This window comes from Lycorma delicatula, chromosome 2 (assembly GCF_047948215.1).
Source record: "Lycorma delicatula isolate Av1 chromosome 2, ASM4794821v1, whole genome shotgun sequence".
NCBI lineage: Eukaryota > Metazoa > Arthropoda > Insecta > Hemiptera > Fulgoridae > Lycorma > Lycorma delicatula.
Genome location: NC_134456.1, coordinates 54,342,042 through 54,354,378, shown reverse-complemented (window position 1 = coordinate 54,354,378; position 12,337 = coordinate 54,342,042). Strand labels below are relative to the sequence as shown.

The 12,337-nt window shown below is 29.4% G+C and overlaps 1 protein-coding gene across 3 annotated transcripts in view; it reads right to left on the bottom strand.

Moving 5' to 3' along the window:
* The window catches only part of myd (stromal cell derived factor mayday), a 73,922-nt gene that overhangs the window by 14,528 nt on the left and 47,057 nt on the right, over nucleotides 1–12,337 (bottom strand). Inside the window, exons 1-2 of one of the 3 annotated variants that reach the window (XM_075355317.1) lie at nucleotides 10,137–10,932; nucleotides 8,238–8,377 (exon numbers count right to left, since the gene is read on the bottom strand). In XM_075355317.1, coding sequence (XP_075211432.1) covers nucleotides 8,238–8,377; nucleotides 10,137–10,426 — 430 coding nt within the window. In that variant the 5' untranslated portion in view covers nucleotides 10,427–10,932. Of the gene's footprint in view, nucleotides 1–8,237; nucleotides 8,378–10,136; nucleotides 10,933–12,337 lie in introns of those variants that run through there. The other 2 variants (XM_075355318.1, XM_075355319.1) reach the window with 2 other exon arrangements.

The following is a 12,337-nucleotide window of genomic DNA, read 5'->3' as shown; positions in this document are numbered from 1 at the left end:
ATAATGATAAAATTAATTAATTTCTGCCCATCCACTTTTTTCAGTTTTTGATGTCATTTGCTACATGAGTAGCAGTGCCATTTTTTATTTTTGTCCAAATTAATTTGATCAGGTATATCTCAGGATAGTAAGGTCTCAATATTTTATTTCCTCTTGTTACAATATCCTATCAACTAATATTCGACATGCCAAAGGATTTTTCAGGGATTATGTATTATCTTCCTAAACACACATCTCTGGAAATTATCAATTTACTTATTAACAGATGGATTTTGCCTAACATTACTGAATGTTCCATTTTCTACCCATTATTTTTCCTCTGTCAACAGTTTCCTTAATATGTGAACTCTACTCTACAAGGATTAACTATGTGATCTTGAATTTCTGAATGTAAAATTGCAGGAGTTTTATTAGATATATTTATAAATACTTTCATAATGATTTAATTTGCCTCCTTAGCAATTTCGGTTGAGGCTTTTTGATTTAGCATTAAAAAAAAACTGTTTTTTTGTAGGTTATTAAAAAATAATAAAACAAGTCAAAGTGCAAGACACAAGTATGTCAAATGATGCAAAGCAATTATAGACTGAACACTGTCTTCTACTGCATAAGAATCCATTTCTTCCCTCTTCTACACACTTCAACTACTACATCCATTCATAAACACCAAAGTATACCCAGAAGTGCAAGCACAATGAACTACATTTTTTTAGAGCAACAATCAACAATGCTTACAAAACTAGACTTATTTAAAATACATAATTTACAAATGTCTACCACTATAGCTCACTGTGTCAGGATGTTAAGTAAACCTTGCCATCTTTTCCTACCACTCCTCCTCCATAACTTTCAATAAAACAACTCTTATCTTCTTTACATAATTCTGTTGACACAATCTTTCTACTTCATTTGTGGTCTGGATCTTTATTTTCTTTCTTTCATTTGCATACTTCGATTCTCTTAAGGAGTCATATCTTCAATTTTCTTATACATCCATATCATTTCAATCTTTTCTCTTAGACTATTTACATTTAATACATTTCTTACATCATACTTCTTCATCTTGTTCTTGTTTTATACAATACTGATCTCAATAAATTAAAAAAAAAAATAAATAATTAGCAAAAATAAAATAATTTCTATAATTATGTTAAATAGGTCAGTTAAAAGTCACTTCCTAATTCAAAAGATTATTTCTTGCCATAAATATACAAGTTAGCAATGGACACTATTGTCTCATATTCTACAGTGACAACAAATAATTTCTTCTAAAGTTATGACTTCATGTGCTCTTCAGCATTTACCATGTATTTCCTTAAATCAACATGTATGTTTCCTGTAGTCTATGGTAAGTGAGCAGGAATACTGGATATAATTTGATAAATTTTTTTATAAATTCATCAACTTAAATTCTTCCTTAGTTCACCCCCATGAAAAGTAATTGTAGGGGCCAGTATTTATAGGCCTCCCTGATGACCTATCAACAGGAGCATACTGGAAAGTACTCATTGAGCCAATCAACAGTCAAAGCAAAATATAGGGAGTCCTTGCATACCAATAATAACTGTTTTAAAAGTTCATGAAGCCCCACCCAATGAGAAAGACGGACTCACTGCTCTAAAGAATGTTTGCAATCAGTTCTAAATGACTGCAGTGCTGTACAAGTACTATTTTACAAAACTCACATACTGTGGCAATCTTTTGTCAAAACGTTCTTAAAACGGCAAACACAATTACAATGACAAGGAATGGTTATACATTATACTTCAAGATGACCTTAAAATTCATTGCAATATCTTTATTCATTTTAAAAATATACAAATTAAAAATTTACCATTACTTTTTAACAACTAAAGGTAATTTTATTTGTTTTGTAAATATCAATTAGATTTAAAGGTGTAAATTTTATTTTATTTCCACTGAATAAAAATTATCTCGACTCAATAAACATTTTTATCAGTGGTTAGTAATAACACTGATAAACATCATTTGTTTCCTAACATGTGATATATGATTTTAATCTGTTTTTTGATGCTAAAAACGAATATCTTTCTATCACCCACCATTTTTGAAAAATTTTTTAATTTTAATTAAAGGATTTTTTTCATTTTTAAACGTAACGTTAGCATTTTAAGTTCTTGTGCATTTTGTTGGCTCATTTTTTATTGTTTAACTTTGTTAACATAATTTTAGACTATATAATTTGTATTTATAATACTAGACAAAGAATTAAATCATATCATAGTCATATATTATGACATATCTTATACTGAAGAGTGAGCGTTCATGGACAAGATTAATCATGTCTGTGCAGGTCAAACATGCAACTGAAAACACAGCTGTGTTGTTTGTATTACGAACTGGATTTAGGAATGAATTAATTTTTTTTTTTAGTCTTATTGCTGTCAAGTTTGTTAACAGTGCAGAGTCATAATGCCTCAAAAGTGTGTAAATGATGTGGATGCCTTTTGTTATGTATGTGGTGAGTTTACCGTAAAATCATTAGAAAAAAACATTACACCTTTAATTAAAAAAGCATATCATTTGTGTTTTCAGTGTAAAATTGATCATCAGGATAAGATATAGGCTCCTCATATAGTATGCAATAATTGTTCTGTATATTCAAGAGGATGGCTAAAAGGTACATGGAAGGCTTTCCCATTTGGTGTAACAATGGTTTGACGTGAACCAAAGGATCATGTAACTGATTGTTACTTTTGTTTAATGAGTGTGTCTGGAATTTCTAAAAAAATCTGAACATATTGTAAAATATCCTTCATTGCAATCTGCAATCAGGCCTGTACCTCACAGTGAAATTATTCCAGTTCCTGAACCACCTGTGAATGCGTGTTTCAAAAGCATCAATGAAGAATGAGGCAGTACTGAAGAAGACAACAATGATTTTGAATATCTTCCAATAAGCCACATCTTGAATCACAAGGTAAATTAAATGACTTGTTTAGAGATTTAAATTTATCAAAAAATCAAGCTGAACTGTTAGGATCAAGATTGCAAAGTTGGAATTTACTTAAAAAAAATTAAAAAAATTCAGGCTTTCGAAGCTGACAAAAAGAAATTTCTCAGTACTTTGGTGATGAGAATAATTTGGTTTATTGCACAAATATTATATTGCACTTAGAACAAGTTCATAAACCTGATGACTGACACCTTTTCATAGATTAGTCTAAGTGTAGTTTAAAAGTGGTTCTACAACACAACAGTAACAAATATCCTTCGATATCAATCGCTTATGGTATTAATTTGAAAGAGACATATGATGTGATGAAAGATGTTCTTGAAAAAATAAATTATAAAAAATATAACTGGAACATATATGGTGATTTGAAAGTTATAGTTATTTTTTTAGGCATGCAGTTGGGCTATACTAAATACATGTTTTCTTTGCGAATGGGACAGCTGAGGTAGGATTAAACATTATGTTACCAAAGAGTGGAAGAAATGAGACAACTTAACTCCAAAAGGGAAAAATATTATCCATGAGCCCATTTTAGTTGAACCCAAAAAAATATTTTTACCCCCTCTTCATATCAAGCTAGGATTAATGAAAAATTTGGGAAAAGCAATGAAGAAGGATAGTCCTGGAATTTTGTACATTAGGCTGAAATTTCCAAATGTAGGTGAAGGAAAAATTAAAGAAGGAATACTTGTTGGTCCTCAAATAAGAGAGTTTGTCAAAGATGATGTATTTAAATCAATGTTAAATAATGTAGAAAGTGTAGCTTGGGCTACATTTAAAGATGTTTGCAAAAATTCTCTCAGCGAACAAAAATCCGACAATTACCATGTTATTGTTAATACACTTATACTTCATACAAAGCTATGGGATATAATATGTCTGAAAATACATTTCCTCCACTCACATCTGGATTTTTCCCCGGACAACCTTGAAGATGTAAGTGTGAACATGGTGAATTTTCATTGTATTAGAGCCGCTATTAAATTACAATTACAGTTTAGCTTTCTTTAGAATGGATTAATTGAGGTAGAAATATTTTATTAATCTTTAAATACTTTATAAATCAAAATCAGATAAATTCTAATTAATTTTATTCACTGTTTGATAATATTTATTTATTAGTTTTAATAGCGTACTACAATATTATAGTTCAGTTCTGAAAGTACTCATGGTGGGATCATCTTGGCAGGAGCCTCCCTATCTAACCAATGCCATGTTAAGTTCTCTTGGCCCCTTCTAAATGTTCATGAGTATTTCATCATTTATTGTTTAAATATATATAATTATCTCGACTTTTTGATGTTAATGTGCAGAACTGGGGCTGCTCTTTATTAAAAGATAGTTGTATACTTATACATGTTAAATAATATTTGTAATTACTTTACATTTTACCAACTAAGAGGCCTAGGTCTCAAAGTTCATTTCAGATTATTGAACAAAGCTAGCTAAAAAGGAATTATTCTGATGACATCATGGTTGGAGGGTCATATAGGACTGGAATGTGGCACTAAAGCAGCACATATATGGCTAACCTACTGGGAAGATTCCTTGATAAGAAGTTGGCCACTCTAGTTCCTAATGATGGCATAAAAATGATTATTAATAAGCTAGAACAAATTTCTAAAGATAATGGAATCTTAAAAACCTAAGATCCTGCATCTTAAAAATCAAAATTTCATTCTTAATAATAGCCTAATTACTATGAGAATCGTTCCAGACCAAGCAGTTTAATTATTAAGAAGTTACAATATGAAGAGAGGAGTGATGTAGTAGAAGTAGTTAGATGTCACAACAATTAACATAAAAGAAGATATAAAGATAAATAGAGCACACTCTTTAGGAGCTAAGCACTCTTCTGCTCCAATCATTGAACACTTTCCAGATGAATGCAACATAGAGCATCTTTTGAAAAATAAGAAAAACCTAAAAGATACTGGTTTTGAGATACCTCAGGATTTTTCATAACAAATAAGAAAAGAGAGAAAAATTTGTATGTTCTTAGAAATGAAATAAAGCAAATTTGTAAGGAAGGAATTCATAACAGTAGATAAACTGCTGCTGGTCAATGGGATTGCTTTTTTCTAGGAGAAAGAAAAACTGAAGGCAAGGAAGGACAGAGACAGAGCCAGATTTTGAGTTCTGATGCATCTAATGTAATCAAGAAGTTTGAGCAAGATGATCAGAGTGCATGATGAGATTTAGGCAGTTAAAGTTTAAACTTTAATGATAATTCTGTAAATATTGGAGATAAGATTGATAAGAGTAATGTGATAATTAGAAGGTCCAAAGATAGTGTTCTTAATCAGTTTTTTTTGTTTTTGTTTGTGGGTGAAAAACAGCTAGGCGTTATCATCGCCCGGAATTTTATTAATAAAAGGGTAAAATAACTCCAACATAATAAAATTTATAAGGTTTAAAATGAATATTAACCATATAATAAAAATTTATTAAAATAAGAGTCAAGAACGTAAAATAAAACTCAAAACTAATATTGCACACAAAGTCTTAATCAGTGTATTCTATAATTCTGAGAAGAATAATTTTAATAACTATTTTAAATGGAAGGGTTATTAGTGGTAAAGGGGAGTAACTGTATCTTAGGCCCCAACAATCATCAGTAATATATTTTTGTTATGTAGTAGTTTTAGAACTGTTCTGGTCGCAGCTGAGTTTTTTAAGACTAGATACCAATAAATTAAGGTTTCTTGTTATCATGGGAAAAGGGAGGAACACCTTTGTTGCCAAACTCAAGATCGTAGATAAGAATCTAAAAAAGGAATAAAAATAGGTTAATGGAGATGTGAATAGAGATCAACTGGGAGAGGCAAACATTAGTGGTTATATGATTATATGAGAAGTATGACCAAGGGTACACTGTTTAGTTTATTGAATTTAAACAGAAGTGACTCAGATGAAATCTAAAAAGAATATACTTTTGTTACACTAATTATAGAAAATTGTGTAAGAACAAAATACTGATGTTGTCTTGCATATCTTAGATAAATTCAAGATAGATAAGGATGCAAAAGAATTTTGGGACTGTGTACAGTATCTTAGGAAAAAAGAATTTAGGTGTGATAAAAAAAAAAAATAATATACATGTAATAAATTACCAGGAATAGACTTTTTAAAATTTGCACCATATATCTTTCTGAAAATTTTATGAAAATGTTATAATGGGATTTATTTTATTTAGTGAAAATGTACCAGAATCTTCTCTAAAATCAATTATTTTCTAATTGTTTAAAAAAGATAATGTATCGTTACACAGTAATTTAATCGGGGAATACAAGGGTAATTTAATCAAACTGTTAATGGAAATATTAGAAAAATCGGTCTCTATTTTAGGGTGTGTTAAATGAATTTTAAGCAGAATTCAGAAAATGGTATGAAACTAATAATGTTTGTAACTTGTTTGGCGTTATTAATTACTATAAAACTGGCATAGATAAAAATCTGTATGTGTTCTTTGTAAATTTTAACCCTGCTTTCAGTCACATTAACAGGGTTACACTTTTTATAAATTACATGAGTAAGCCTTATAAGGTAAATTTATATATAACTTAAAAGGGTTATATAAAAAAACATCATACTGTGGTCTAATGAGAGTTAATGGGATGGTTTCAAAATCTTTGAGTGAAACAAGAGTATCTTCATGTTATTTTCCTTATTCATTAATGATCTAGGTGATGAACTGGAAGAAAATGTCACCATTAATGGTGTAATTATCAAAACATTTTATATGCTGATGATGTACTGTGTCATGTGATTCACTTACCTTTCAAAGTTTGGTTGACAAATTGGTAGAGAACTGTAATAAATAGAACTTCGTAATTAGAAAATTAATTTGGAGAATAAAAAATAATGGTTTTCAGGAAAGTGGAAAATTAGGGAGAAATGAATGTTGGTCATTTGATGGCAGTACAGTAGTTATTATGAGTAAATATTAATAGGTCTACTACTGCTAGCTCTACATTTCTGGGGAAAGAATTGCTGTTGGAGAATTTGCTTACACGATATTTGGTGTTATTTTTTAACAAAATAAAATTTTCCTATTTCAAATAAATGGCAAATATCTAATGACAGCATATGGTGCATAGGTTTGGGAAAACAAAAGTATTGATGAGTTAGAAATATTCCAACAGTTTGTTTTGAGAAAGATCTTTTGGTTCCAATATTGCAACCCGGATTATGCAATCTATCTACAGACAGGTATTAATCTTATGAGATTTTGTTTTAGTACTGCATTTTAAAAACATTTTGAAAGTTTTTAAAATACAAGAGAGCAGATTCTCTGGTAAACTAGTTAAGTTGGCAAAATGAGGTTTGGTTTGATGTTTGTTTGCGTACTGGCAGGGAATATAACTGTGAATCAAATAATCAAGTAGAAGGATTTTATAGTCGGTTCAACTTTAAGAACTGCAAATAAAGATAAGGGAGGCTATTAGAGATTCTTGGATGTAGAAGGCCAGGTGGGCCAAGTACATAAGGCTTAAATAGGATTTAGGCAACAAGAGATACATTTTTGATGACTACGACATGCAGTATTATAAGTCTAAAACTGGGAAGTTAAGTCTTAATGACATTCAAATTAGGGAATAAAGAGTAAGATTCTGTTTGATAATAATTTCCGAGAGGCAGAGGACACTTATCATTTTATCAGAAGACGCAGCACTTTAAATGGTATAGGAAATTGTGGTTTTGAAGTAATGTTCGTAAGGAGGAAACAATTGTTTGTATTTTGACTGGCTAAGATCAGGGAATGTTTGTGGGATACATTCGGGAAGCAATGACAAGTAGAAAACATTTTATTTCAGAGTTTAACAATTACAATTTTTCTTTTGATTTTTACTGGAAATTATATATATGATTATTTTAACAACGGAGTTGTAATTAAATATAGAATATACTTTTGAGTGGGTTTTAATTGTTTATAGAAATGCAATTAAATTATGATTAGAAACAAATTATTATGACAAATGATGAAAATTATAAATAATGTTTATAGGCAAGTAAGAAATGAGGGATTTCTTTTGTTTTCTAGCTTGTCTGTTTGTTTTTATATTTTTTCCTTAAGAGATTTTTGTTCAGTTTCTCAACCCAGCAGGCAATTTCAGGTTTTGTTAATAGATTAACAATATGTTTGTATTAATATTACTTTTGAAATTATTTTTTAAATATTTTAATTTTGTGCAATTTTTTGGTAGTGAAATAAATTGACTATTATTAACAAAAAGTATTACTAAAAAAAAATCATTACCATTTCTAGGATCTACATCAATTGACATGAACAATCCATAATTTTCTTGCATGGCTGAATCAATATGTTCTTGTGTTCTTAAATTAATATACTGTGAGACTTCATCAATGCTTAACTGGCCATCATTATCTTTATCCACTCTAAGATACATAAATGGTAAATATATTAAAAGCTTGAAAACTACAAAATATTATTCACTTAAAATATATTACACGAATACAGTATAAAATTACTTAACAAAACTGTAATGTTTTAAAATCAAGTTCGTGAAGTGCCTTAAACAATTATGCAACATGTAGAATCTACATGATATAATACACCTGTAAGTATAATGTAAAACATGTATACTAGCATTAATGGAAAATAACACATTAACATAATTAAAAAAAAAAAAAAACTAATAAAATAGAAAGTATGCTTCAGCATTTTTCTCAAATTTGCTTAAACCATTTTCAAGCAGGAATGGCATATTTTGAAATTGTAATATCAGTAAAACATATTTTTTTTTTAATGACAAATATGTCACACAGGACAGAACCATCAAGAACTCAGTACAATCAAACAATACAGAATGTTAAATAAACAAGCACAAGCACAATAAACTGCAGCCAGTTTTCCTAAAATAAATAATACTGTTCTTAGCCAGATCAAATCTGCCATCATGTACAACCTAGAAAAAGCTAAGAACATGCCTAACACATATGCTAGAATAAAAAGATCTGAATGTACTACATGTCTGAGTAAATCTTAATTCTATAGTTTAATTTTTAAATTAATAAATGTTAATTAATGGTTATTCATAAATGTTAACTGTGAATAATTTATATCAAAATGTAACTGTGATAATTCAATTAAAAAAAAAATCACATTGTAAATGAAAATTGTAAAACTCAGTATCCTAAAAAGTTGAGTTCATTAGTATAATACAAGCCTGTAGAAAAATAATGCAATAATACTTTAAAATAAAGTTAAAACTTGTAAATATTATTTAACATAATGAATGGATATTTTAATCAGAGAAAGTAGTTTCTATATAAGGTAAAATTAGTCAGAAAAAAAGACACTGATTTTTATAAATCGTTTTAAAAATCAAAATTTATGCTTTTAAATTCTATAATTTTTAACCTTTTTAAGTCAAACTAAAGGAAATTAACCATCAACCATCAACCTATTAATTCTTTAAACACAGCTGACTTCAAAGGTTGAAAAATTTGGGTTGACAGTTATTATTTTTTAATTTTTAGTGTACTTGTTGAAGTTAGCTTTATTAAGTTTTTAACATATTATTTAAAAAAAATAATAATTATGAACATCAGACTTTATACTATAAAAATCTAGTACTACACAATTCTGATGATAAAAACTAAAATATATCTTCAAACTGTATGTGATAAGACACCATGTATTCTCTTAAAAATTTTACAATTGTGTTATCTGAACTAGAGAGAAACTTTCTCTATAAAAATATAATTGGTCAAATCAGTTCATTGGTTAAGTAGTATAGCTTAAGCATACTTAAAAATCCATCTGAAGAGTTAAAGTAAGAACTTCCTCTTTTTTGTTTCAATTTCAGTTAAAAGGAAGATAGACAAACCATTTAAGTGCATTTTTATACAGTAGATGCAGTAAGTACTAACTTAGACAGATATATGTCACTTGCACAAACAGGTTTGTATATTTTATATTCAATGAAGTGCATATTAGAAAAGTAAAATTTTGAACCATTACAATACATTATAATACATTTATAATGTAAATGGTAACAAAGTGCTTAATTTATGCCAGCAATACCATCACACTGTCTACATTCTACAATTAATACAAAATAAAGGTTAGTTGTTCTGGCTAAAACTTAAACACTAACAGGAATAACCTAAAAAACAAAATATAGGAACTCACTTTAAAAATATAGATTCAAGAAGTTCTGGTGGAGACAATAATTTATGTTTATTAAACTTCTCAATTGTTTTGAAATCATTATTATTCTGAAAATTATAATATTTTGAATCTGAAAACCCTTCATAATGAATCCTTCCAATAACTGTAACACCATGCTCTTTAGAATGTAATGGCACATACAATAGTAAAGCAGCAAGTAAGAGAACAAAATATAATGCCATTGGGACAAACAATGAACATTGCTCAACTGACAATGGAAAAATTGTTGAAAAATTTGTTTTTTTGAACATATCTTTCCAATTTAAAATATTGTATGCATATATTCAATTACAGCTTCATAGCTCTCCAGATTTTTTCTCTAATTCATGTTTTGTAGCGAATCTGGCCTTCGTTGTAGACCAAAAGTATGACAGTTTTCAATTCATACGGACACATTATAGTAATCGTAAATTAATAGAATAATACTCGACCTTTATAACAAAAATTCAAAAACATTGTAGTAGTTAACACTACCTAACGACAGAAATACACGTTGTCACATTATAGATAAGCAGTGAACAATTCACAAATAAAATTAGGTTAAATCGGCTGATTAAACTGACAGAACCGTAATTCGAGACAAATCGATACTCCCAGAAAATGTGCCTAATGTGATATTTAAAAAAGTGGTTTCACCATTTTAAAATAATAAGACGTGCAAAAGTGATAAATTTTTAATCATCTTAATTGAAGTGTAGATTAACCGAATACGTTTTAGTTTAAAATTAAACAATAACCTATTAAAAACAGTAAACAAACTTTCATCACGATGTGGTAGTATTTTCTGTGTACAGATAGCGTGTAGGCCTTCGAACACTAATGCTACCTTACAAGTCAAGAGGTACTAACATAATATCTTCAAATATCTCCTAATAAAAGTCCATTTTCTTCCAAACTTTTTATGTGTAGAAATATATACACAAAAATATTCCAACTTTTAGCTTTGATGTTTGAATAACGAACCCGTTTTAGATTACCTAAGTAATTAAGATTCACTTAGGTTTTAATTGTGGATTCGGTTGTGCAATATGGATTATCACTGTAGTCTCACTTTTTGGATTAAACTTTAACGGAAAATATGTTTTTATAACTGTCTGTATTCTTTGTCAGGCATCTAGAGAAACAAATCGTATATTTGAAATTATTCTGGGTAATATTTATTTTTTAGCACATAAACCACATCAAAACTTATGATCGCTAGGATCAACGATTTATTGACGGAGTACGAACTAATTCCATGAGGCAATGGAAGTTGGACAACACAGCAATCGCAAGCAGTAGATTAATGAAAGACTGCTGCGAATTGACCGGAAGGTGAACAGAAACTGAATAGGGATTATGAAAACTACTGGTTACAATTTAATAACGAACGCTCGGAGAACTGAACTGGAGTTATTGAGTGTTACCCAGTTTATATTAAAAAAAAAAAAAAAAAAAATTAAATGACAAAGCGCGTTTCTCATCAAATATTTGACCTACACCGAGATTGGGAAATTTTAAGTTTACTTTATATTATCCTCCGTATCCATTAAATCAGCGTTAAACATTAATAATCGGCTATGATTTTGTAATTACTTCCAAAACTAATACGGGGAGAAGGATTTCGTGCACCTCGTACAGACTTGCGAACTTGGTAGGTACAGTCTGGGACCAAGCATCCAAAGTGATAGGATCTAGTCACTGTCTTTAAACGACATTTTGGATCAAGAACATTACCATATCAAAAATGTCTGATTACATAGAATACTAATTTTCTTCTCACTGAAGAGAGTATAATCTAACCAAGAGGAAGGCAAATTATAAAATTGCGAATATTTCAGAAATGTGTTTGGCATGAAAATGTTGTTCCACCTTTAAAAAATACAAATATCGATCCGAAAGACGTTTGTTTTCTGCACAAAAGAGTCCCTTGTCTCAAGGAGAATACAAGCCAGAAACTGGCATAGAGAAGTGGTGTACACGTTAGAAATTCTAAGTGATCAAGCGAAATTAGATCACTTGATTTCGAAGTTGAGAGTTCTAAGGTTCAAATCCTAGTAAGGGCAGTTTACTTTTATACGGATTTGAATACTAGATCGCGGATACCAGTGTTCTTTGGTGGTTGGGTTTCAATTAACCAAACGTCACAAGAATGGTCGACCTGAGACTGAACAAGACTACAC